Source organism: Podarcis liolepis, assembly GCF_965112155.1.
Source record: "Podarcis liolepis genome assembly, chromosome: 1".
Lineage (NCBI taxonomy): Eukaryota > Metazoa > Chordata > Lepidosauria > Squamata > Lacertidae > Podarcis > Podarcis liolepis.
Window position 1 is genome coordinate 104,412,067 of NC_139554.1, and position 27,968 is coordinate 104,440,034.

The 27,968-nt window shown below is 41.9% G+C and overlaps 1 protein-coding gene across 2 annotated transcripts in view; it reads left to right on the plus strand.

The window, feature by feature from the left end:
• The window catches only part of KCNJ3 (potassium inwardly rectifying channel subfamily J member 3), a 118,111-nt gene extending 98,356 nt beyond the window's left edge, over window positions 1–19,755 (plus strand). For both annotated transcript variants that reach the window (XM_083494498.1, XM_083494497.1), the window contains exon 4: window positions 13,023–19,755. In XM_083494498.1, the coding sequence (XP_083350624.1) occupies window positions 13,023–13,612 (590 nt within the window). In that variant the 3' untranslated portion in view covers window positions 13,613–19,755. The remainder of the gene's footprint in view (window positions 1–13,022) is intronic.
• Window positions 19,756–27,968: the final 8,213 nt, after the last annotated feature.

Genomic DNA, 27,968 nt, shown 5'->3' on the forward strand with positions numbered 1-27,968 from the left:
ATAGTCTCCTATCTTAGCTGAGGCTAAAGCAATTACATTTGTGTTTTAGCCTTGTGCATAGTCATAGATCTTCTGTTTTGAAGCCAAAAGTTCTACCTCATTGAATGCAATAATTTGTATTTAATCATTTATATGTTGGCAATTTGGATGCCCTTTTCACAGCTGTCAACTTTTCCCTTTTCTTGCAAGGAATCCTATTCGGAATAAGGGAATTTCCCTTAAAAAAGGGAAAATGTTGGCAGCTGTCAGGGGTTTAGGAGCAGAGGCAAGGGCAAGGGAGGAAACAGAGAGCGAAGGGGAGGAGGCAGAAGAAAAGATGAGTGATGACGACGACCCGAGATCTCCGAGTCTTTCCAGTGAATCAGAGGATTCACAGAAAGGAGCACCAGTGGCCAGGGCAAGGGGGGAGTCTAGGGGGGCACCCCAGGAAGATAGAGCCAGAGGGGACTCAGAGGAGAGCAGTTGGAAATCGGGACCAGCGTCACCGCCAGAGAGCAGGGAAGAGGAAAGGAGCCAGGGGGCAAGCGCTGGCAGCTCACCACAGGAGGGAGGGCACGAGTCAGGAGTGGCCACACCTCCATCGGGGAGCGAAGAAACGGTTAAGCGGAAAGTGGAAGGTTGGGCACGCGCGCCAAGTTCAAATGCAGAGGAAGGTGGCGCAGTAAGCAGCCCGGAAAGGGAGCCAGGTCCTAAAGCCCGGCGCAAGGAGACAGGAGGGTCCGGGGGGTCAGCGTCAGAAGAATCCCGGAAGGAAGAGACCCCGGGGGGTAGAGGGACCCAGAGGAGGACAGTCAGGCGGGAAAGGTGGAGCCGGGCTAGGATATTAAGTTGGTGCACACGGGGCGGAGACTCAGACGGAGCTTCGCCGATCTAGCTACTAGACGTAGAGTTGCGCGCAGCAGCGTGAGAATGGAAACTGTAACTCAATAAAGACTTTTACTTAATGATCACTGGCTAGCGTGATCCTCTGTGAGCTAGGATCTTCAAGCAGCTCTGACAGCAGCTATGCCTTTTCAGTAGGAAAAATGCTTGTCAACAATAAAGCAAAAGACAGAAAAATAATAACTGCTAGCGTCCTCATGTAAAAAATGGTAATCTAGAAACAAAAAGTGGAAGCTAAAATGCCATACTACTATTTATGAATGTAACAAAGTATTTGTCAGTATTCTAGGTCATATTTTCGTTTCATTTGTGATCAGTGTGGTGTAGTAGTTAGAGTGTTGGACTATGATCTGGGAGACTCCGGTTCAAATCCTGGCTGAGCCATGAAGCTCACAGGCTACAAAGAGGATCCTTAACAAAATATCCCAACTTTGGTTTCATATGGAAGAGTGACATAGATATAAATACATTTTTTAAAAAAAACTAAAATAAAATTTTACTGTGTTTCTCCAGACTCTTAACAGGCATGTTCCTGTTCATGCCTCCAGCAAGTCTGAAAAAGGCAGCAGGGGTAGCCAACATGGTGCTCTCCGGCTGCTCTTCAGTTATAGTTCCCATCCACATCAGAAGGGCCCCATGTTGGTTATCTCTGATAATAAAGAGTAGAAGAAGTATGGAAAATAGGAAAAGGAATAGCTGTTGCTTTCCCTTTTTCTTCTTCTGAAATATCCCTATTAAGGACCCCTGCTCTTCGGCTTGTCAATCGGAAACATCCCTATAGGGAAAAGAGAGAGGTGGGGTTTTTTTTTAACCTTATAGTGTGCATCCCTCCAACCCTAATCTCCTTTTAAGAATATTTACTATAAGCCAATTCCGTTTCTCTCCCTGCCTCTTTTTTGGTTTTCCTCGACCAACAACCTAACACCTATTTAAACATAGATATCGCTATACAGAAAATGGTTTGTGCAGTTGTCTTCTCATATGCTATTAAAACTCAGTCTGAATTACTAGCGCATATGTCAACATGGGAAGTAGCACATAAAATTAAGATAACTTTAATAAAGCGGTGCATCGGATGATTGTTAATGTAAACATATAGCTTGCAACAAAACTTGTCTTCCTAAGTGCAATTAGAATGTGTTCAGGGATAGACATTATTAGTATATAGACTCTGTTAAATCTTAATAGGGCCATTAACTTAATGAAAGCAAGAAAAAGTGTCTGTCACCATAACTTCGTAATGAACCAATTCTTTTCTTCCTTGTTAAAAAGAATCTACAGAAAATAAAAGAACATACAAAAAGGAGATGAACATTAATCATCTGGTTTAGTTCCCTAATACAGTAAAGAAAGCCAGTACTTAAGACAATGGCATGGTAGATTAGAGAGAATATATTGTTATTCTGTACAACAGGCCCTTACAAATGTTGAGTAGCATTATGTCATTATAATCACTATAATAGTTATTATTAGCTTTTAAACTGAACATTTTGTCAAAGAAAAAGTCCAATAAAAAGTATAATTCCAAATGAGAAAAGGTGGCATCTGGCACACGAGTGAAATCGTTTCGGCTTTGAGAAATGTATCTGTGTAGCCCAAATCAAGGTGACAGAGAATGACATCAGTTGTATGAACAGAAAACATTCAGACAGTGCTAGGTAGCAGAGGTGCAAGTGAGCAGCAGTTAAGGCAAAATTGGATTGATGCTAAAGGTCATGTGCGATTACCACCATAAACGATAACCCTGCAGCTCCTCCTGATAGCCAGCTCCCATCTTGCCACAGTATTCTGCACCACCTGAAGTTTCTAAACACTTTTCAAAGGCAGCCCCACACAGAGTGCATTGCAGTAACACAATCGAGATGTGAGTTGGACATGACAACCACTCACTAAATACACCCACAAGAACAGACCTTTCTGTTGTGGTTCCCCATTTATGGAATGTTCTCACCATAGAGTCTCGCCTAGCACCATCACCTTTAGGTGCCAGGCAAAAACTTTTCTCTATAACCGGCCTTGGGCTTTCTAGCCTTTTAGAAGTGTGCAGAGTGTTTTTAATGTACTGGGGTGGTTTCCTTCCCTTGGTTTTAAGGTATCCGGGGTTGGTTGTAAGTCACTTTAGGTTGCCTTGAGCAAGATAAAGCGACTAACAAGTTTTAGTAGGATAATACCTGAATTACTTTCACAGAATTCATTTTGCAATATCTTACATCTGAGCAGTTGTCCGTTGTGGTGCTGTCCCTCAAAACTCTCCTCCAAATGAACTCTGACTATTCTCCTTTCTCTGCTTTTTCCACTGGTGACTTAAAAGCATTTGAATATTATGTTGTATTGTGGTATACTGGGGTGGGGAGTATCTATGTTTTATCTGCTGGTTGTGTGGTACAATTGAAACCATGGTTACTCAGAAGTCAGCAACATGGAGCTCATTAGGCCTTACTTCATTGTGCACTAGTCTTTAAAGCTGACTTGATTTCACTGTTGCTTTTAGCTCAGCGTTTCATTTTGAACACTCCAACGTTGGGGCTAGAATAGTGGCTTACCTTAATAATAATAATAATCATAAACAAATGTGCAGGTCTTAAAACGGTTTACTTGAGACCATATACTTCCCTTCATACACATATCTATTCCAGAATAACTTGATTGAATAGTGTCACCTTCTCATTTCAGAGACATGAATCATGCTAGAATTTCCTGTATTATTTAAATATGTATGACTTCCTGAATGGTTTAAATAGTTAGGAATATCCCATACCACTTTTGGCACCTTCTTTCTGACATCCAGATTGTGAAAAGACCATGTCCTGAGCTCTGTGTGCATTGAAGGGCTTCAGGACAAACACTGAAAATGGTTATAAATGAGGCTGTATACACAGTGGTGTTCCTTTATATCTTTTATCACAATTTTATGAGAATAGCATGTGCTATTATTATCACTTTGCTTTGTAAAATGTATTTGCAAAACTAAATTTGTCTAGCTTATAAAGCAATATAACTGAAGTTAGATGAATAGTGTTAGCTGGTTGCCCAAAGTAGAGTAAACATATTTATTACAGTAAACAGAAAAAAGGGATAATTAAAAGCAATAAAACACTAAAGGGGTATGAGAAAAGTTTAAGGCAGCAATATATTTAACAGCCTACAGGAAAAATTTCTAAAATGTTTTAAAAGGACGTTTTCCATATCTTAGATTCACCTATCCGAGACCCAGTCCCCATAAAATTGGTATTTTCCCCCATATTCTTTTTAAGGAAGTATTTGTGAAATGTTATTTGCTATTTGTTAACATTGCGATTTCAGAAATTAAAGTATGAAGAATGTGGATACAGTCTACATAGCTAAATTGGTTACAAGTTGTTTACAAGTTCCGGTGGATTGAGTGGACGAGACTAATAGTGGGTCTTACAGTCAAGAAGGCAGTTTCTGCTTGTGCTGTAGAGGGAAGTGAAGGACAGGTGGGGCTCGTCAACTTGGGAACGTGGCCCATCTGGGAGAAGGAATACTCTGCTTTGCTGGGAGAAAGAAGGGCTTTGGAGTTAACCCTACACAAATCCAGTGTGTAGTCTCTAAGAAAGTTGGATTGCATCTTGTATGCTCCTTGCAGCAACAACTGCAACAAATATACCTTTTTGCCACTAATAGGCAATCTTATGTTGATCCTAGTACCGTATTCTTCGCTCCATAAGACGCACTTTTTTCCTCTTAAAAACTAAGGGGAAATGTCTGTGCATCTTATGGAGCGAATGTGTGGTCCCTGGGGCTGGGGTGGGGGAACCCGGGCTTCCCCCGCCAGCTCCGGGAGCGGAGGCAAGGCTGCACGCCACTCCCCGACCTGTTTTGGGGTCTGCCGCAGCCCCGCGGCTAAAAACAAAGCCAAGGCAGCAAGTGGGATCCATCCCGCTTGCTGCCTTGGCTTCTGCCGAAGCTGCGCATAGCCTCTCCAGTCAGGAGAGGTTGCGCACGGATAAAAACAAAGCCAAGGCAGCGAGCAGGATCCATCCCGCTCACTGTCTTGGCTTCTTTGCTCTTTGTGGCTGGGGTGGGGGGCTTCCCCTGACAGCCACAGAAGCTCTGGGAGAAGCGGACAGGCTGCTAAGATTTTTTTCTTCCCTTGATTTCCCCCCCCCCCTAAAAACTAGGTGCGGCTTATGGTCCGGTGCGCCCTATGGAGCGAAAAATACGGTAATTATGCATTACTGTCCGTAGCTTTCCATAGTAACAGGTAAGCAGATGTTTCAGGGAGACTAGCTAAAAGTGTGAATCCATACGAAGCAGGCATTCTTTGCTGCATAGAACCATTGCATAGAATTTGCACTATTACTGAAATGGTATATATTTGTTAAGAACTCCGTTATCCCAAGGAGAGCATTTTCGGTTATTGTCATAGAACTTACTCGAAAGAATGGTTCATGGACGCAAGTGGGATTATTTTCAAATAATTTATTTAGACAGTAATCTGCAGTGCTGGGGCTTGTGGTGTTCAGCTGCTGGGCTCCACTGGCAAAGGGGCTGTGCTTTGATTGTATAAGCCCCAACATACTCCTTTGGTCCAGGATGACCAAGTATAACATTCCTAAAAGCTGAGAAGCTGGAGCATCCCTGGGGAACTTTTAAGTCTGAGGGCTGCATTCCCTTGTGATAAAACTTCCAAATGCCGCATACCAATGTTGCTGAGGGGCAAAAGTGGATAGATCAATGGATGTGACTCTTTGTATAGTAGCCATGCAAAGGTCAGAGGCTTCTACACATTTTCACATCTCTTTATCCAGGCAAGCGAGAAGCATTACTGCAGTTCAATGACACATTCCAACCTGGCATTCATGGCTAGTGTGGATGGATACCATTTAAATTGTAAAGTGTGTGGTCTCTGGGGAGCGGTTCCCCACCACTGGGCTAGAGTTTGGACCTTGTACTCCTCATATACTCAATTACCCTAACTTGTGCTTCCATATACTTGTACATTTCTAAAACACTTCTAATTACATGACTTGCTTGCAAAGCCAGCTACTAATATTAAGGCTCGCATAATGTTAAGCCAGTCTTTCCAGGGAAGGTCTTCTTAACCACTGCATACAACTCGTAGAATCTCTTCCACCCTTCGTTTATTATGGTCTATTGAACATGAAGCATAGAAGACCCCAGCTTCCGGGTCTGTGATGCGAAGAAGGATGATAAATGGGCATGGTGTCTCTCAACACCCGATTCTCGCTAAGACCTCTTGTGAACTGAAGTTTAGTTAAAGGAAAACCACTAGCAAAACTTGTGTAAATGTTTACTAAGCCTTCCCAGGAGCTGAAATCGAATCCAATTGCCCCTAAAAGGCAACACGATGTACCAAGGAAGCTGTCGATCTATTTTGTGGCCTGCTTCAGTTTGCAGGGTTGCAGCAACTATATATCTCAGTAACAGTGATGGAAGCTGTCTGCATTAACAGCAACACAGAGATAATTATGCAACTCCTTTCTATGAATGCAGAGCTAGAATTGTGTACCGTGCTGCAGATACCATTTAAATTGGAAAGTATTATCAGACAATCCTAAATCACATATAAAAATAATAACGCCTCTTCCCTTTCGCAAACAAGTTGAGCCCTGCTGTCACATCACATTTGTCACCGAGTGGTAATACTAAGGACAAAATCATGTTATATAATAACAACTTGATAATGCAGGAGAAGCCTTTGTGAAGAGCCATCATTTCCCTTTCACAGCAAAATACAAAAACTGCTCCAAGGACACTCTTTTGTGGTGGGAGGGGAAAGCTTCACCAAGAAATGCAATTATACATAGCCTGCATACAATTGCAAGAGCATGCTTCTTTCATACTACCTTCTCTAAGATAACTGAAGCTCCAGATATCATGCAAAAATGCATTAATGAAAGCTTAGACCGTAAAAAGCAGTGCATCCCTTAGTCATGACAGTACACTCAAGTTTGAAGACAAACACTTAATTGTTGCCTAAAGCAGTGTGACATAAATGTCATCCCCCCCCCCCAATAAGGTGTAACAAATCAGAATGCCTTGGAATGATTAGTTTAATAGGTTGTTGATTTAAATAGCGCTCTAATTCTAGCCTTAACACATTTCTCTAGTCAGCCCCTTTTACTGGTGAGCAGATCATTTAATACTTTATGCCACTTCCAGCTGCCTGCTGTGGGTGAGTCTTCTCCCTGAAAATTGTTTTCTCTGAGGCTCTAACATAGCTCTTTTCTCTGTGATATTCTGAAGCAAAAAGATTTCCACCTTCAAGGTTTACTCTAAAAGTGTATCATACACACCTAATTTAAATAATTAAAGGGGGGTTTTTTGTAAGTGAAAAAATGCATACAATTACAGTGTTTTAGAAGACGGGGGTTTTTTTGCTTGAGATAGAAGGAACTAGCAATGAATAAGCCCCTTTGTGTGTCAAAGTTTGATTTCGTTTTTCTCATATTCACTACTTACTTTCTTCTTGGAGTGTTTTGCATTTTGTCATGACTAATTTCTAAGGGAAATCTTAGCGCGCGCGCACACACACACACACACACACACATTACTTCCTTTCTTTCCTGTAACTTCACTTTCCTTAAATCTCTTCTCTGGAAGTCTTGAAATGTACTTTCTCTTTCACAGTTTGTTTGGACACCTGTTTAAGGGTGTTAGGTAAAGGTAAAGGGACCCCTGACAGTTAAGTCCAGCTGTGAACAACTCTGGGGTTGCGGCGCTCATCTCGCTTTACAGGCCAAGGGAGCCGGTGTTTGTCCGCTCCGCAGACAGCTTTTCTGGGTCATGTGGCCAGCATGACTAAGCCGCTTCTGGTGCAACAGAACACCGACACCAGAGCAGCGCATGGAAACACCATTTACCTTCCCGCCAGAGCGGTACTTATTAATCTACTTGCACTTTTGGGTGTGCTTTCGAACTGCTAGGTTGGCAGGAGCTGGGACCGAGCAACAGGAGCTCACCCCATCGTGGGGATTCGAACCGCCAACCACAACAACACCTGCGTCCCTTTAACGGTGTTATCCATCCTTAATAAGTAGCTCTACATAGATTTGGGGATTACTTTAGAATTATTTGGGGGAATGTTGTAGAATCAGCATGAATCCTTCAGTACCTGTTTTTTTGCACTAAAATGCCTTTTTTGCAGCTATATATTTTTACTTGCTGATCGTTATTTCTCATTTTCCTTCTGTGCTGCTTTTAGCCCATCTGTAGCATGCATGCATGAAGAGCAGCACAGGAACAATGGAGACACAATACAGTGGTACCTCAGGTTACGTACGCTTCAGGTTTCAGACTCCGCTAACCCAGAAATAGTACCTTGGGTTAAGAACTTTGCTTCAGGATGAGAACAGAAATCGTGTTCCGGCGGTGCGGCGGCAGCAGGAGGCACCATTAGTTAAAGTGGTGCTTCTGGTTAAGAACAGTTTCAGGTTAAGAACGGACCTCCGGAATGAATTAAGTACGTAACCAGAGGTACCACTGTACATGGTGGTACAGCTCACATGTAACACTAAGGCGAATGGTTGTGCATTTACTCATAGCAGAAATTGTAGCTGCTTCAATCCTTTCCCAGCCCTAGGGCTAAGGTGTTATAGCCAAACCTGGAGTTGTGGTTTGTCTTGTGGTTTATTTGGAGCGAGATAGATCACAAGCCCAGCTTCAAATCTAATGCTAAGTCCATCTATGGCTTCGCTCTGGATATCAGGAGGACCAAGGGAGGAGCTAAGTGGCTACAATTTCTGCATTGAGTAGCCTCATACTCATTTAAGCCATGGTTTGGCTTAGCATTACATGCAAACTGGATCATAGTCAATAGCTTTTGCTTCTTGGCATACTAAAGTGAAAAATTCACATTGATGGCAGTACATCTTAAAGCATTTGGGGGGAAAGTGTAATGCAACAGAAAGGGAAATGATCTACTAATTGGGGATACAACCTGGAATCAGTTTTCCTCCTATTCTCTTTTCTCTCTTTTTCTTTTTGTTCAAGGAGGGGAGGGTAATTATGTTCAAGTTCTTCTCAGATTTTACTCGATCGATGACCACAGTCATACAGAATAAGCAGCAAACTAAACACTGAGACATCTCAGTTCTACCCTTGTTTGGCGTTAGCCAAAAAACAGAAGTAAGGTGAATTTATACTTGGCCTCACAGGAATATTGTGGCCTTGGTTGGTTTTATTTCTAATAACTGGTTGTATTTTGCTTGTGGTGATGAAACCCATGGAATGTTTGTGAGCTGAATGTTCAACTTAGTCCAGGCATTCAGTGATAAACTTTCCAGGAAGCAAACGTATCAGAAACTTCACAGAGGAGACATGAAAATAGGAGATAGGTAGGTGCTTTGAGCATAGCTGAAATCACTTAAGGTATGGGCGAGCAATCTCATGACTTGCCTGGGTGTGGGGATGAATTGTGATAATGCCTCTTGGTTTCCTGGATTAGAGAGGTATATGCATATGCACCTCTGACTTTTGCAGGGCTGGAAATATAGAAAGTTAAGAGTCACAACCATTTTGCCACCCAGTTTTTGCCTCTGGCCTGCCCACCACTGCCTTGTGGCCCCTGGAATACTACAGATGCACTAAGGTAATGCTCAAGTCAAAAAATGTTCCCCAGCCCTAACATCAGAAAGAGCTCAGTGCTATGAGGGGATTGAAATAGGTGTCTGATGAAGTGACAGGCAAGCTATATTTTTAAAAAGTGAGGCAAAGAGGGCTGAAAGCAGAGCCTAGGAACAAGCAGGACTGTGCACTGTTGGCATGAAGGAAGTGGACAGGCAAAAGGGAGGATTAGCAAACTGGGTACTCTGGGTTATAGAGCATCAGGTTGTTAGCTTTACTCATCTGAACAGGGTTTTGTCAGTAGTTGCTTCCAGAGTCACTGCAGCATTGTGAGTGGATAACCTGAAGGGGAGACGACAGCAATCTGTTGGGGGGAGAGATCACAGTTCTACTTTTACATACAGTGGTACCTCAGGTTATAGACGCTTCAGGTTACAGACTCTGCTAGCCCAGAAATAATACATCGGGTTAAGAACTTTGCTTCAGGATGAGAACAGAAATCGCATGGTGGCAGCAGCAGCAGGAGGCTCCATTAGTACCTCAGGTTAAGAACAGTTTCAGGTTAAGAATGGACCTCCAGAACGAATTAAGTTCTTAACCCGAGGTACCACTGTACTCATGAAATGAACTAGCTAGTTCCTTGGCTGCAGGTGCCAAATCATTATGCACCCTCAGGATTTTGACAATTGCAGGGGGTTGCACATGCCCTAACACCCCGCCACAAACAAATCCATTACTAAAACGATTAAGTAGGATCACCAACTACTTCAATGACTTAGGAATTATTTGTTACTCCCTTGAGACAGATAGTATGTGGTTTCCTTCTTTTATGAACAGCATCAATGAAACTGCCTTCTCACTTTTAATCCACTCCAGCTTTATCTCACTGTTTTCTTACATCTAAACTGCAAGCTTGTACCTAATATCTAAAGATGTGGTGTTCATTTTCCACTCATTCATTTTATAGCAAACCTTTAGTAATGAGATTTCTAGTTGAATGCAGATCTAGAGAGGCTGGAGTTGATGGTCCTCTTGTTGGCATAATAGCCCAAATCCAATGTAGCTATAACTAGTGAACAGCAAATAAAGGACCTGGCTTGGCAAGACTAAAAGGTAAAGGTAAAGGGACCCCTGACCGTTAGGACCAGTCGCAAATGACTCTGGGGTTGCGGCGCTCATCTCGCTCTATAGGCTGAGGGAGCCGGCGTACGGCTTCCGGGTCATGTGGCTAGCATGACTAAGCCGTTCCTGGCAAACCAGAGCAGTGCACGGAAATGCCGTTTACCTTCCCACCGGAGCGGTATCTATTTATCTACTTGCACTTTGACGTGCTTTTGAACTGCTAAGTTGGCAGGAGCAGGGACCGAGAAACAGGAGCTCAGCCTGTCACGGGGATTCGAACCGCTGACCTTCCGATTGGCAAGCCTAGGCTCAGAGTAATTACTACTCAGACTAATTGCTCTGTGTCTAAAATTAATTTCTACCCAACCTGTTGTGCTATGTGGTTCTTTTATGCAATAATTTCATAGACAAAATTTAAGAGTGGGCGAAAAACTGGGCTGTGATATAATTTATATCCATTTGGAAAATAATTACAAAAAACCCCACTTGCATATAATTGCATGCATGTATCTTTCCTCCCCAAGTGATGGGTTATCTTAGGTGAAAAGTAGGTCTTCCCCAGCAGTCATTGTGTAACATTTTCTTTACCAAGCTTGTATACAAAGTCATTTGAGTAGCTCTTGTGCCCGCCTAGTTGTGTTCCCAAAATGTCCCATGGTTGGGACTACAGTAGCCATGGTTAGCTACTGTCAGGGAGGATGCTTCCAGTGGCAGCTTTCACCTGCCCCTCATTTGGGTGGGTGCATTGGAGCACTCCTCAACAGCAGGGATTTAGCTTGCAAGGTAGAAAGGAAATTCCCTTTGGTATCAATGCTATATTGGTGTTGTTGCTTATTTACTATGTATATGGTTAACCACACAGATGACCATTTTGCCACAGTCAATACAATATCCTTTGGGCAAAGGTGTTACATAAATAAGAATCCAATCTAATCCTTCATGTGATTCCTAACCATAAGAATAAATCAAGGGCCTAATAAGAAGGATGTTCCTCATGAAATGTTTTCCATGTGTTATAGGAAACCACTCAAGTCTTGAAATTTGACAGTACAGTGGTACCTCGGGTTACATACGCTTCAGGTTACAGACTCGGCTAAGCCAGAAATAGTACCTCACGTTAAGAACTTTGCTTCAGGATGAGAACAGAAATTGTGCTCTGGCAGTGCGGCAGCAACAGGAGGCCCCATTAGCTAAAGTGGTGCTTCAGATTAAGAACAGTTTCATGTTAAGAACGGACCTCCAGAACGAATTAAGTACTTAACCCGAGATGCCACTGCATTGGAATCAGTGTTTGAAACTCCCATTGTTCTAGGCGCATTTTGCGACAGGGAATTTCATTAGCACGAGCAGTTTCTGAGCTCTGAGCGCAGTACTAAAATTTCAGATTAAAACTGCAGAGTGGAAGCAAAGGAGGACCTTTTACTGCCTCCCCACTTCCAGATACTGTCTGAAGACTGGAAAAGAGACCCTTTTAAGAATATTAGGGGGTTGGCAGGGGAAGGACTAAAAAAAAAGGTAAAGGGACCCCTGACCGTTAAGTCCATTCACGGACAACTCTAGATTGGGGCACTCATCTCACTTTACTGGCTGAGGGAGCCGGCGTTTGTCTGCAGACAATTTTTCTGGGTCATGTGGCCAGCATGACTAAGCTGCTTCTGGCGAAACCAGAGCAGTGCATGGAAACACTGTTTACCTTTCCGCCGGAGCAGTACATATTTATTTACTTGCACTTTTTTGGCATGCTTTCAAACTGCTAGGTTAGCAGGAGCTGGGACCAAGCAACGGGAGCTCACCCATTGCGGGGATTTGAACCACTGACCTTCTGATCAGCAAGCTCTAAGCTCTGTGGTTTAGACCACAGCGCCACCCGCGGGGGAAGGACCAGATCATGTGGAAGATGAACATAATATTTTAGCTGCAGTTCATTCATTTTCAGCTTTGTATTCTTATAAAAAAAGTGCCCCTAGACATTCTGTTGTTGCACCCATAATCTAGATTCAAGGTGCCATTTTGCCCCTGGCTTTCATATCTCTGTTTCTACCACTGATTGGAATTCTAACCAAAGTATGACTCTCCTCTCCTTTCAATAAGTATGTGACTTCTTTGTTTTTGATCAATTTTCAATTCTAGGTAACAGTAATTCTGACTTCAGCACCTTACTGCATGAACTGAGTCTCCAAGAAGTACAGTGCCATATGCCAGCTGTGCATTAATAATATATTCTTATTGTGATTAATATTTATGCTTTTCTTGGGGGTGGGGCAGCAATTGAGAAAGTCTGCAGCATGCCTTGGATCCTTAAGACAAACTGCTCTGTTATATGTGGAAGCTAGTTTCATGTGGTGTTTCTATCATGTGAATCATTGCCATGTTCCACTGTCATAAATAGACCTAGTGGATTAAATATGAACCAAACCATTTTATTTTCAAGTTTCTGACCTAGCTTTTGTTTGCTTTTGAACTTGTAGGGATGACTTGTCAAGCCAGAACATCCTACACAGAAGATGAAGTTCTTTGGGGCCATCGTTTCTTCCCTGTTATTTCCTTAGAGGAAGGATTCTTCAAAGTAGACTATTCCCAGTTCCATGCAACGTTTGAAGTCCCTACAGCACCTTACAGTGTGAAAGAACAGGAAGAAATGCTCCTTATGTCCTCCCCATTAATAGCACCAGCTGTAAGTAACAGTAAAGAAAGGAATAATTCTGTAGAATGTCTAGATGGCATAGATGACGTTGGTACAAAGCTACCGTCAAAATTGCAGAAAATGACTGGAAGGGATGACTTTCCTAAAAAACTGCTGAGGATGAGTTCTACCACTTCGGAAAAAGCCTACAGCATGGGGGACCTACCTTTGAAACTCCAGCGAATAAGTTCTGTCCCTGGCAACTCAGAAGAGAAACTGGTATCTAAAACCACAAAAATGTTGTCAGATCCTATGAGCCAGTCTATGGCAGACTTGCCACCGAAACTTCAAAGATTATCTGGAGGAGGAGGAGGTAGAATGGAAGGAAACCTCCCCCCCAAACTGAGGAAAATGAATTCTGATCGGTTTACATAACATGAACAGACATATTAGGTATTATTTCAAGTTTGAATTGCCATTCAATCCAATTGAGCAGGAAAGCAAACACGTTGAAAATTGCATTTGATGACTGGTTTTCCTTAAGAGTTACATGCACTCTGGGACAACTGTATTCCCCCAAATTAAGGACTCTTGTTGAGTTATACAATAAAATACATGAACTTCAGTATAGGACCATATGAAAGCTAACAAGCTAATATTAATCGGCATGTAATATCACCACAAGCATGCAATAATAGTGTGCAAATTTTGCATATAGTTTTATGGCATGGTTCTTACTATATTTATACTGTATATTATGGGCGGGGTGTGTAAATGGGGTGTTATTCTCCTATATTTCTTAAGCGTTAAGTAGTAGATAAAACATCCAAGTGGGTTACTAACAGGGCAGGTTATACATTTATTTATAATGGGCACAATCCAGCCAAAGTTAAACATTTTAAGCATGATCCATCTGCCCATTGCAATCTTCCCAGCCTCTCAGCATGTGGAGAGGTCATCTGCTGCCAAGCCTCCTTCTCTTTCTGTCCCCCACCCCCTGTAGGTGGAGAACTATGCAGAAGTGAATATAAAGGACAATTTGGAGCAGTCGCTTTCTTAAAATTTAAGTAAGACCTTAGATGGCTTCTATTTCCATCAATGGAAATTATAAATGTTTCATGTTGGCTGAATCGTGCCCAGTACCTTTTTACTCTCCTGATGTAAACTGTGATGTTTTGTTTAGACTGTTATAGTGCATGTTTCTTTGTTAGATTCAGGCTATCAGTATTAGGAATAATGAACACCAATACTTTTAGCCTTAATCTCCTAACTTTATTGTTTACTTTTAACAGTTTCCTCCACTTCTTTGGGAGGGAGAGCTACAGAGATCCCTGAACCCATGCTTTATATTAAAAAACAAAAAAGTGCAATGGGCTTAATGCGTGCAAAATAAGGACAGGTTTCCATTTTAGACACAGTGCATAAAAACCCAAAGAATGTAAGAGTGATAGGTGCTTAGAATCATAGAATTGTAGAGTTGGAAGGGGCCACAAGGGTCATCTAGTCCAACCCCCTGCAATGCAGGTATCTTTCATCCAATGTGGGGCTCAAACCCACAACCGTGGAAGATTAAGAGTCTCATCCTCTAGTCACATATTAAATAATATGAAACAAGCTCTAAGAGTGAAGTAAAAGTTCAAAAAGAGATTTTTTTTTTCTTGATTTATTATGCTGATTGCTTCATCTTGCCTAAATCCCCAATCCCCAACTGGGTGCCACCCCCCATGTGCTTTTGACTACATCTTCCACCATCCCTGACTATTGGCCATGCTGCGTGGGGCTTATGCTAGTTGTAGTCCAAAATATGTGGAGGGCACCAGTTTGGAGAAGGCTGCACTTAAGTAGATTATTATTCTTTCCATAACTTGTACAAGGCTCCGAAGAACAAGTTAGAATACAGTTGGATTTAGACAACTGAGAGCCTCCCAGTAACTGCTTAGAAGCTTAACGTGTAGCATCTAAAATCCTGGGAGAAGTGTTTGACTTTAACAATGGTAGCGAGTGTAGTGTTCTGAAGATGATGTTGGGCTACAACTTTCATCACCCCTGATCATTAGCCACATTGGCCAGGATGGGGAAAGTTGTAGTCCAGGCATCCCCAAACTCGGCCCTCCAGCTGTTTTGGGACTACAACTCCCCTCATCCCTGACCACTGGTCCTCTTAGCTAGGGATGATGGGAGTTGTAGTCCCAAAACAGCTGGAGGGCCGAGTTTGGGGATGCCTGTTGTAGTCAAAAATCGTCAGAAGAGCACTATGTTAGCTACCCCTGCCTGTAACTATGAAAGCATGGTTTATGGTTTTGCCTAGCATTATCACCATTTCAGTGACACAAAGGGTAAGTACTTCACTGTCTATTGCAAGGCTCCTGGTCATCTGAATCTACCTGGAAGGGTTTTTTTTAATGATGGCTACTGCATTAAGGTGTGTAGCATTGTTAGTTTAGGGTACTTTCTCACACTACCAACCTTGCCTTGTGAGGCAATAATTATCAGATAAATTAAAGCAGAGGAAGATAAATGGTGACTATGTGCCAAGACTGCATCATTAAAAATATTGCATAGTTAGCATCCATTCTATAATGACCGCTGGGCCTCTCCCATTTGGTGCACAAAAATGATTTTTTTAAAAAGCACCTTTTTAGCCCAGTCCAAAGCTGACATTATCTGCTAGCAGAATAGGCAAGCTCAGGAGTAACGATCCAAAGTCATACAATGAGGAGCCATCGATGTTGCTACACCAGTATTGATCCCTTGTGCTTGCCTCTGCGTGCCAGTGTAGCAGCCAAAATGATGCTGAAAGTATCAGGAGAATGGTAACAAATTTTGCACATCACCTTTCTTGTAATAAATAGGCAAATAAGTCAGCGGTTCCTGGCAGGAGTCAGAATTGCATAGGAAATTTCATTTTCCATTCAGATGCGGAATGGAAATTCAGAGGAAATTCATTCTCCAGAGTTGGGATTGTTTACTTCCACCTAATACAGAAATCAGTGGTTGAGATGGGGTTTCACCCTGGTGAAAAGCAGCATTGACAGGTGCACAGAAGCCAGGATGAAGACTTCTTGGGCGCCCAACAGATACCGTAATGATCTGTGGAATTTCAACAGAAACCTAACCACAATGGCTGTAGGGGAACCAATAGGAGGTGTTCCTGCCAATTCCTATTTAGGAGAAACTTAGCTATAAAAGCACAAGCCTTTTGTTCTTTGCAATCTTAGACAAGGCAAAATATAGCACTGAGCTCTTAGGGTTGTTTTTTTCCCTAGTTAACAAGAATCTTGAATGTTCAATTGTTTTGTGAAATTCATATAATTCTAAAGCATTAGTGTTCAATAATCGCCTGGAAGTCATAAGCTGAACCTCCCCTGCACTGAGACAAGAGCCACAGTCCTAAGAATAGGATTGCTAATTGGAGTAATACAAGTAGCCCATAATATATAGCCTACAATAATTCCGTTTACAGTGTGCTGCACACATAAGACATCAGGGATCAAGGTGAATCATGCCAGAGGTGCCTGTCGGACCAGGAAAATGTTTAATAAAACCCAGCTGGCTTAATTATAGAAATTGTTCTACATGCTATGGGGAAAGACAAATAAATGAGATTATCTGGCCAAGGGCAAAACTTTCCCAATAATATATTGCCCTTGCTTTTCATGCTTGGGGCTTGACTGATCATCTTAAGTACCAAAACAAAAACGCTACTATTGATATAAATGCATAATCTTTAGCCAGTAGACACAAGAGACACACTAGGTGATCCCAAGGGCTTGCGTCCAACTAGAAGAAAAGTTCACTACCTCTGCCCTCTTTTCAGTTGCAGATCCCGATTTTGAAATTGGTCTCAGTTTTCCAAAATATGAAGTGAGGGAATGCAACTAGAGAAACAGAAGTGCACACAGCTTTCTTAGAAATACAGTGCTAGCTGTGTAGCTATTCAGATCTAGATCCTACTCTGCTGTCATGGGGTAGATCTGAAAGAAAACGACAACAAATTCAGAACACAGCAAAGTTCTGTGATCTGTACAGTGGAACCTCGAGTTGCAGACATAATCCGTCCTGGAGGCACGTCCGCAACTCGAAGCGTACGCATCCAGAAGCGCTTGTCTGCGCATGCATGCAGTGCGAATTAGCGCTTCTGCGCATGCACGAGCGGTGAAACCCGGAAGTAACCATTCCGGTACTTCCGGGTTGCCGCGGGACGCAACTTGAAAAGACGTAACCTGATGCAGACGCAACATGAGGTATACCAGTTTTTGAATGGCAAACATTTAGTTTGCTTTTAAACTGGACTTGCATTTATAATGTTGAAAAATAAAGGAAATGTTAGATTTTTATTTTATTTTTTGCAAATAACATTAGGAGAATTTGCCTGACATTCCCCCCCCCCCCTTTTGCTTTGAGCCCAAATGTGACAGTAGATGGAAATTGTCTTTTACATCCTGGAGAAAAGGTTTTGTGCTGATTATCTGAACTGAGCAATTTTTATTTGTTTAAAGTACAGTACTACAAACAGAGGGCTAATTCCACAGATGAATGTGCATCACTTGATCTCTCATCAGTTGACGAATTCCACCTGAACTTGTGAACATCCACAAACGAAACATTCTGGCTCAGTTGCAGCAAACCACTCACATAAGAGGGATTTCCTATTTCTCTCTCCCTTTGGCAGCCTCCCCATGCATCCAAAAAAATACACTGCAGAAAGGATGTGACGTACGTGGGATGCTGTGGTGGGAAGAGGGATCAGCAGAAATTTGGACTCCCTCTTATGATTGCCCCATTGGACCCAAATCACTGGATCCTCCGTTTGCTCTGAGGCAGGATGAAAGATGCAGGAGTGTCTGTTGCAGACATACTAGTCATCTCTAGATCTTGCCACCAAGTGCTCAACATGCATAAATGGACTCACCCTGAGTGATAATAAGATAACTGGTAGCAGTGCCATTTTGATGCATATCTTCTAGATCACCCTCATCGCTGTTCTTTCAATTCTTTGTATAGTATGTAGCGGTTATGCTGTGGAACAAAACAGGGTTGATTAAAACCAATGAATACTAAATCTCTCCAAGTTTTGGATTCTGTGTGAAGCCATTTGTTTTTGATTACCTGAAAATTGCTTGGTTGGGGTGGGGTTTGTTTTGAGTGTTGGTGGGGCAATAGAAAATTAAAGTTATTTTATTCAAATGACATACATTTAAGCTAAATATGAATCCATATATACATTAGCATCTCAAAAGGGCTCTGAACCATTTGGAAAACAGAAAAAAAAAACCATGAATGAGTGACCAATTCATAGCTCTGTATAACTCAATGGCAAAAATAATAGCAGATCTACCAAAACCTGAAAATAGTCAATCTTTTTGTAAACTATAAGCAGTGAAAAGGAGACTATGCTACGTTGCTTGTGGAGCCAAGGGGTGAAACCCAGATAACACAGGGAGATGTGTCTATCACGCTGTATTTGTACAAGCTTTGCATTTTCTTCCAACTTTGTTTACTAGTTTAAAATGTGTGAATTGAAATGCATGCTGTTCGACTTTTAGCTCAAACTGTCAATTCATTTCACTGTGTCTGTAATTCCATGCGAAGAAACACAGCAAAAAATAGAGAACCCGTCTTGTGACCAGAATTCCGCTGTGTGAATAACTTATACAGTTTTTTCCACACCCACCTCTTAAGGGCCTCTTTGGCAATATGTAATTTGATTTCTGTGGCATACTGTACACACATCTTAAAGAACTCACATTGTTTCTTGGAGAAAAAACGCCACTTCTCTGTACTTAAGTGTGGAGGCTGGACATTTTGTGCTACTTGCCTGTCCCATGCTTAAATGTTAACTTTTATCCATGCCTCATTATTGAAACTTCAATAATGAATGAATCGTCTACTATTTAATCATGTGTTAGGATCTGAGTTTGCATAGGAGTAAGAGGAGTTACTCATCTATGCAGTACAAGGCAATCTCTGTGCAGTGCAAAATAGCACGCAGAAACAGGATTGTTCTTTAGTCACTTGTGAGGATGCGCAAGTGTTAAAAAAAAGTTAACTTCAATTTATTCAAAGGACCTGAAATATTAAGCTAAAATAGTTTTTTCTCCTGCTGGAATTAAGATTGTTTAGCCAACCCTGCAGCATGCACTGTTTACTTAGATTAAAATATATTTGCTTTTAATCAATACATCAAAGAGTGGTTATAAAAAAAAGGAAGTTTTTTTTAAGCAATTGTATATTTTTTTCATTAGTAATCTTTTTTACTAGTCAAGCGGCCACTCTGGTTCCATCATTCGCATTTCTGCCTGGCCCTAGTGCTTATGCTACCAAGACAATTCTGTTTGACTGCACAGCAGGTCTGTGTTTTTGACTGCTGAATTTATGCTTGAATTATATTGTAAATTGTACATATTTAAATTAGAATCAAGTAATTGCATTTTCTGGCATGCACTCTATAACTGTATAAATGTACAACTTTATTTGGATAATATAAAAAAAATTAACAAACTCTTGTACTCATTAATACTGCAAGCTCAGTTTTATCTAAAACTATATTAAACTTTCAAAAAATTATTGGATTTAAACACCAGTGTTTGTCTAGTTTATCGAATTATGGACTTTTTTTTAAAAAAAAGCAAAAGCATATTCAGTTTGTTTTAAAAGTTGCATAGAGACTTTGGAAATAGCCTCAGAATTTGGCTTATACCATATTCTTGATAAATGAGGGGCTTACTTCCAAGTACAAGCTGTTCTGTGAGCATATGTTTGCTATCTGTCACTGATGGAGTCTTTTTAGATTCGTAATCAGCATTATAGTGACACCTAGTAGTGGAAAACAAGCATTACAACAAACAGAAGTAAAAATATTAAGACACTAAGCCAAAAAGGAAATAGAGACCATATCTGCCAATTCATTGAGGATACGTACTAAATAATATTGAACCCTAACCTCATTACCTTTCTGTTCAAAATTTATGATCAGCAGCCATATTTCCTTATTCTGTCCAAGTGTTTTACATATATTTGGCAAATACAGGAAAAGAACTCTGCTTTAAATTGTGGTGAACTGCCAGGTTCTCAGCACATAACTTGTTGAGCAACTTTCCAAACTCATTGCCAGCTGATCTGTTGTGCAAGTAGCAATCATATTCATTTTGATGAAGGGAGTTGATCTATAATCAGGATTGGCCAAAGAGCAAATGGTCAGCGACCGTTACAGTAATCTAGGCTGCAGCAACCTCTGATCACATTCAAGACATTTATATTTATTGCAAACCACTAAGTTTCTATTAACTTCAAATGTTTGTAGAACCACCCATGGTTCCTCTTCTGTGTTCCTTAGACAGCTCTTAGGTACCAAGTCCTGATCACATTGCTTCTATTTAATGGAAGTAGTAGTCAAAGAAGTAAACCTGCAGCTTATTTTATGCTCGTACTACTTGTTCATAGTCTGTCTTTATACCAACCTATATTGAACATTTCCTTCTGTAGCTTGCAGTACAGTCGTACCTTGGATCTCAAACGGCTTAGTTGCCAAACGTTTCGACTCCCAAACGATTGAAAACCGGAAGTGAGTGTTCCTGTTTTAGAACTTTTTTTTGGAAGCCGAACATCTGACGGAGCTTCCGCAGCTTCCTGCAGCCAATCAGAAGCCACGCTTTGGTTTCTGAACAATTTGGAAGTCAAACAGACTTCCGGAACGGATTCCGTTCGACTTCCAAGGTACGACTGGACATGCATCTTGTTCATTTGATAAATCTGTAGCAAGACTGAATAGAGGAGCACACTAAAGAATTCTATTCCTTACTCCACTGCACTTTCACAGTACACATCTCAAAATAAACATGCCAATTTATCATCTGCAAATGAAATTAAATGTGTCCTATAAAACTCATTCAAGTCTTTTGAAAATACGAGTCCAGTGCCAAAGACCTGAATATATAAATAAATGTCCTCTACACTATGAAGGACAGCTATAAATAAAAGGAAAGTTTGTTTATCGTGAGCTTAATAAGTATAATGGATATTTGCTGTGCAAATACTTTGTTCAAACAGATACCATTTCACATTTGGATCTTATTCAGCCTCCTATGAGGCAGGCCCACCTGCCTGCCCAGCCTTTTGCCTTTCTGCCTCTCTCCCATGACCCGCTGTATACCACAGTATACCAGAACTTAGGCATGGGGCAACTGACAAAGATCATTCTCACTACAAAATACATCTGTGCTTTTGATAAAAGAGTTGCCGCATCAGATGTTGCCATTCCGTATGAAAGCAGATGATCCCATGGAAACAAAAAGCCTTTAGGCAGGTGTGATGTGTAATGAAGAAGCGCTCACGGCAGCCACATGGAATAGCACAACTGGAAACAGCTCCTATGCAAGAACGTAAGAGCCAAAGGTTCATCTCCACCAGCATCTTGTTCTCATTGTGGCCAACCAGAGGCTCCTGAGCCCGCAATGAGGACCAAAGCACAACAGCGCTCTCTCCAACTGCAGTTCCCAGCAGCTAGGCATTCAGAGCCATGCTGCCTTCAACAGTAGAGCTAAGAATATAGCCATCATGGCTAGAAGCCACTGAAAGCTTTATCCTCCATGAATTTGTCCAATCGTCTTAAAGCCATTGGTAGATGTCGCTACCTTTTGTGGGAGCAAACTCCATAGCCAAACCATGTGCTAGTTGGTCTGTTCCGCATCTTCCAACATTCAGCTTCATTGAATGTCCCCGAGTTGTAGTATTTACGAAAGTGGGAGAAAAGCGTTTCACTGTCTGCTCTCTCGGTGCCACACACAATTTTATACACCTCTTATCACATCTTATCTTACTAGCCTTTTCTCAGAACTGCAAAGCTGTATCCTTGCCTCATCAGGGATTTGCTCCAGCCCCTTGGTAATTTACGTTGCCCTTTTCTGCACCTTTTCCAGCTTTACAACATTGCATATAGTGCTATTTTTATATATAAAGAAGTGCCGGAACTCACCATGAACGCCTCCCTTGTTCTCTTATAATGGCAAAGGAGCCCACTTGAGAGATGTGGAACTGAGTTCCAGCGTGTTCTGCCGGGGGGGGGGGGGAGCCCTGGTTACATTTGTGTGAAGTCTGAGCGTTTGCACCAATGTGGTTGGTAAGAAAATGCCAGAAAGGCCCTGGCAAAACTGAAACAAGAATACAAGTGACAGGGGAGTTCCTCCATCTCCTTGATTATTTTTGGTTGGGGGCAGAGGGAATCTGGTCTGTATTCAGGCAGGGGAATGGTGGAGGGGATTCAGCTGCTGGATCCTGTTCAGGGCTATTGGTCAGTAGTGGAGCACCTCATTTGCATGCAAAAGGTTCTAGGTTCAATCCCCAGCATTTCCAGGTGGGCCTGACTCCATATAAGGCAGCTTCCCATGTTCCTAATGGAGAGGCAGGTACAGGAATGTTTATAAAAACCATGCAGGGAAAGTTATTCTAGGCAACCTCCTCTGTTCTTCCCTTTCCCCACTCCCCATACCCTCTAAAGCTCATTTGAGGGAGTTAATTGGCTCAAACTGACCTTCCAGTGACTGGCAGGATATTTCTTTTTAAATGTACAAGGAGTTACATTGCTGTACTTCAAGCTTCCAGAGTTTCTCCCTGCCACAAGTTGTGTCACTAGCAACTTCTATTTACCACTTTAAGTCCTCAGATTTTGAACTTTGTATAGTGTTTTAAAGTGGTGTAACATCAAGTGTGTATGTGTAATAAATTGGTGTATCATGAACATCCGAATCCATTTCTTTTCCTCCTCTGATCAGTACAATTAATTATTTGCTTAGGCCAGTTTGGGCAATGCAAGATTTAAAAAGTATTAAGCTTTATTTTAACTGCTGGTTGAGAGCACATTTTCTCCTGTGAGTGCTCTCCCCTAAACACACTGTATTGAAACCTTTAATTGAAAGGAATGGCTGTTGTCTGTAGGTAATAGGATCTGCACAAAAGCAGAATTATGAACTTTCATTATGGGGGGAAATGGATTACATTGTTGATTTCAAAAGAAATGGACACTGCAGACACAGCAAGGGCAAAGCATCATTTTTAAAAGCAACCAAACTAGGTTTGGCACAAGAATTCATCTGCATTTAATTGCATCCATTTCCTGACTAGCCTGGCTGAAGAGTTCGACTGCATTGTGAGTTCCACTGTTGGGCTAAAGAGACAGACAGTAGAATTTTAACCCTAGGATTTCTTGCTGAGAATAATTGGATAATGACTGGTTGACTGCTTTCTGCCACTCTCAGTGATAATGACTGTAATGTGCCAGCGGATGTTAAAAGTTAATTTAGACAGGATTCCAGCAGCAATGACAGATGAAGAATCTGGAACTTATTTCTTTCAAAAGCTGATTGAGCTGATAAAAATATGTAACAATGTAGTATCATTCTTATGATTTGGCACTTTTCTAGGGTATGTGTTCTATAAAATGCTAAGCCATGACTTATTCTAGGGTGTGCTTGTAAAAAAACACACTACTGATGAGACTATGAAAACTAATAAAATATTAGTTTAATCAAATATTAGATAATCAGGAAATTATCAGTTTTCATAATAAATAAAGACTACCATTTTCATAGGGATGACTATGAATTTAGTTGTTGTCCTAAATATATAGAGCAGAGGTTGAATGAGAAATCATTTTCCTCTCTAAAACCTGTGTTGTATGTGTGGCTGGAAGTGGGGCTGAGATCTGATTTAGAAGGGGAGCCATACATAGAAAATGGCTTCCTTCAGAAAATGGATTGCTCAAGAGCATTTTTTTTAAAAAAATTTAGCCTGGAACATACCGGTAATTTAAATTGCAATTGTGGATTGTATCAACAAGCAAACTCTTCTGGGAAACTGATAATAAAGATGAAAAATCTATTTCCACGAAGTCACCCTGATGATTATTTTTAAAAACAACAACACCAGACTGTGATACAGCAGTCTTATGTGTTTCATCTAGGAGATTATGCACATATCTTTGGAGTAATATTTCAAGTGCTTTTCATAGCAATCATCCTGTACTTGGAAATGCTGTAAACAGATTAACAAAACCAGCACTGCACTCATTTTAAATAGTACTTAGGCTCAAAATTAGGCTTCTCGTAAGTGGTTCACAATGTTATCATTTTAATTTCTCTCAAAGTGAAAATGTCAGATGTATGAATCTATATTATTGGAGATATAGATAGATGATAGAGAGATAGAGAGATAGAGGGATGATCCAAAGACTTACAGAATTAATTCCTCTTGCCCATTTGTGTGGCGAAGTGAGACTTTTCAGAACAGCATGTAATGATTAAGGCTGCCAGGCTAATCCCACTTGTTTAGGAGTAAATCCAATTGAATCCAGTAGGACTTACTTATGAGTAAGGATCACACTTATCTATTCATTTACATGTGTTAAGGATCACACTGTTATGTATTCATTTACATGTTTTGTTGATTAAAATATTTCAATCTCCCTTTTGGAGAAAATGCTCTACAAAATAGGTGATGTCAAAATGAAGCGATTAAAGCCAGCGGCTGTGGCCTCAGAAGGGTACCAGCCACCATGGTGAGATGATACAGGACAAGGGCATTCCTGCCCTTAGCTTCTAGTGCTGGGAGGTGGAATAGGAGACAGAAAGCAGCCAGCACTAAGCAACCTCGCACTTGCTCAGTAGACCAGTGGTCGGACTCTGAATAAGGCAACTAACTCCCTATGTATCCACATTATAAACCCATTGCCAGGAGCGAGCCAGCAGTAAATCACACCATGAAAATTGGGCTTGACGCTTAGCAAGAACACAATCTGCACAGGAATGTCAGGCCCAGTGAGCACAGAAACTCATCTCTGGTAGGTCTTGCCCCCATGAAGCAGTTGTTGAGACTGAAGGTCCCTGTGTCATCACAGCTGCCTGTTCCCTCCTCTCCAGGGCTTGTCCTCAAGCAATCGGAGACACTGCCTGCTAACTCTCTGCCCTTTTCATGCCTCTTCTGGTTCTGGGAGACAAAGGTGGATGGGAGCTTTTCACAGCAGCAGCAGGAGACACCCCATAACTTTTCACCAGCCTGAATAATATTTGCCCCTTTGTCTCCCTCCTCCCACCCTCCTGCTTCGGCTTCTGCCTCTGATTCTCTGCTCACTGAGCTTTCCCAGCTCAACAAGCCCTGTTACCTCTTCAGCTTCCAACACCTCTTCCCTGACTAATAATAATAATATAATAATTTATTATTTATACCCTGCCCATCTGGCTGAGTTTCCCCAGCCACTCTGGGCGGCTTCCAAACGAGTGTTAAAAACAATACAGCATTAAATATTAAAAACTTCCCTAAACAGGACTGCCTTCAGATGTCTTTTAAAGATATGATAGCTGCTTATTTCCTTCACATCTGAAGGGAGGGTGTTCCACAGGGCGGGTGCCACCACCAAGAAGGCCTTCTGCCTGGTTCCCTGTAACTTGGCTTCTCACAATGAGGGACCACCAGAAGGCCCTCAGCGCTGGATCTCAGTGTCCGGGCTGAACGGTGAGGGTGGAGATGCTCCTTCAGGTATACAGGACCGAGGCCATTTAGGGCTTTAAAGGTCAGCACCAATACTTTGAATTGTGCTCAGAAACGTATTGGGAGCCAATGCAGATCTCTCAGGACCGGTGTTATGTGGTCCCGGCGGCCACTCCCAGTCACCAGTCTAGCTGCCACATTCTGGATTAATTTCAGGTTCCGGGTCACCTTCAAAGGTAGCCCCACATAGAGCGCATTGCAGTAGTATAAGCGGAAGACAACTAGAGCATGCACCACTCTGGCAAGACAGTCCGCAGGCAGGTAGGGTCTCAGCCTGTGTACCAGGTGGAGCTGGTAGACAGCCGCCCTGGACACAGAATTAACCTCCGCCTCCATGGACAGCTGGGAGTCCAAAATGACTCCCAGGCTGCGCACCTGGTCCTTCGGGGGCTTCTCCCTCTTCTCTATGTGACCACTCATTGCAGTCCCAACACCACTTCCCAGGCTGTAAGCCTTTCCCCCTTGCTTGTTCCCCAGCTGTTTCCACCATTCTGTGTCCAACCAGTCCATGACACCCAAAATACAAGCAAACCCCTGTATTTAACAATAATCCAGCTAGTAAGCTATGGTCCCCAACATGGTGCCTGAGGGCACTATTGTATGAGAGTTACCAGGCTGCCTACCAACTTCTTTAATCCTCCCCGGCCCAGTTCAAAAATTATAATGGCCACACAGTCCTGCCATGTTGCCTGTTTAGGCCCCTCATGCAATTTTGATTGGCTGGCAGACTTGGAAACGAGGAGAGAGAATGGTCCTCTCTGCCAGTGGCTGGTGCCATTGCATCAGAAGAGAGTTTTAATTGGACACCACCAGCTGAGGCAAGAGGAGGCTGTGTCTGTGCTTCAGTGTTAGGAGGAAAGGTAAGTAATGGTGTGTGGTGGGGGGGTGGAATTAGAAAACGTAACAGCTGCAGTCTGGAGGGTGGGGAGAGAGGAAAAAGATGTACCACCCAGGGCCTGTTTCGGACAGGTATGTATGAGTGATATGGGTAGGAAGATATATGGGAATGGTGTGTGTTGGCTGGCAGAGAGAGAGAGAGATTTGCCATCTATAAAATGGGTATTTTGTCTGACATGGAGAGAAATTGGGGGTGGGAACTGCCTTCTGTGTGTAGTTTGCTTGGAAGACAGAAAGTAGAACAAAAATTATTTTGGGAGTTTTTGTTTCTCCCCCCCCCCCAAAAAAAAAATGGCTTTGTGTTTGGGGGCCTAAATAGCACCTCTGCCTAGTACTTAGAGGTGGGTGGTGGTGGTGGTTGTTTTTTGGGAAGATTTATAGAAATGGGTGTTCTTTGACTGAATGCACCTACCACAGCAGCCATTTTGCAAATGGACATTTCCACATTGCAGGTATTTTGTGATCACACGCACTAGGTTTTCCCCAAATTCTGAATGTGCCCATAAGACCAAAAGGTTTGGGTCCCCTGTATCAAGCCACATTTCCCCATTACTGAACACATCACCTATCACAGCTATTGCATAAATCAGTTGATTTTACTATTCTCAGTTTGGGTTTGAATCTACTTAATCTGTGTTTTACTTTTCTAAAAAAAAAAAAATCTCCATTTTTTGCACCCTAAGATTTGACCTTCAATTTGTAATCATATCAGTAATTTCAGGACAGTTCCCCCCCCCCTTGTTGGGGGAGAGAGGAAGGAATAACCAGAGAATTCAGTTTAAAAAAAAAAAACAGAAAGAGAAAACATAAAGGACAGGAATGCCTTGAAGTAAAATTGCATTGATACTGATTAAAACTAAGATAGCAACATCAAAAAGGGCTGTGTAAAAAGCCAGAGTGTTTGAACACTGTGCCATTTCCCATTATCACATTATTGCAGAATCATCTGTGATAATCTCTTAATTATGCACAAAGAACAGAAGTCTTTGGTTTGTACTTGGTTGGTTTTCGGCTACATCCAATTGTTTCATCCCCAGTGGGGCATAGGACTGGCCTAGGTAGGTCGGATTAATGAATTTTAGAAGCTGGGCCTTTGTTCACATGCTCAAAAACTATTATTGGAGAAATACAGTATTACACTACACACATCATTCCCCTTCTATTATGCCTCTTTCTTTAGCAGCTACAGAGGCACTTTGTGTTGAACATAAGACCTCCCCTTATGGACTGACAGAGAAGTGTAGGATAACCAAAGAAACAATTGATCCACCCACTGCGCTGGCTAAAACCAGTTTCCTTGCATCATTGTAAATTGCCAAAGAATCACCTCATGAGCTGAAGTGCAGCACATGTA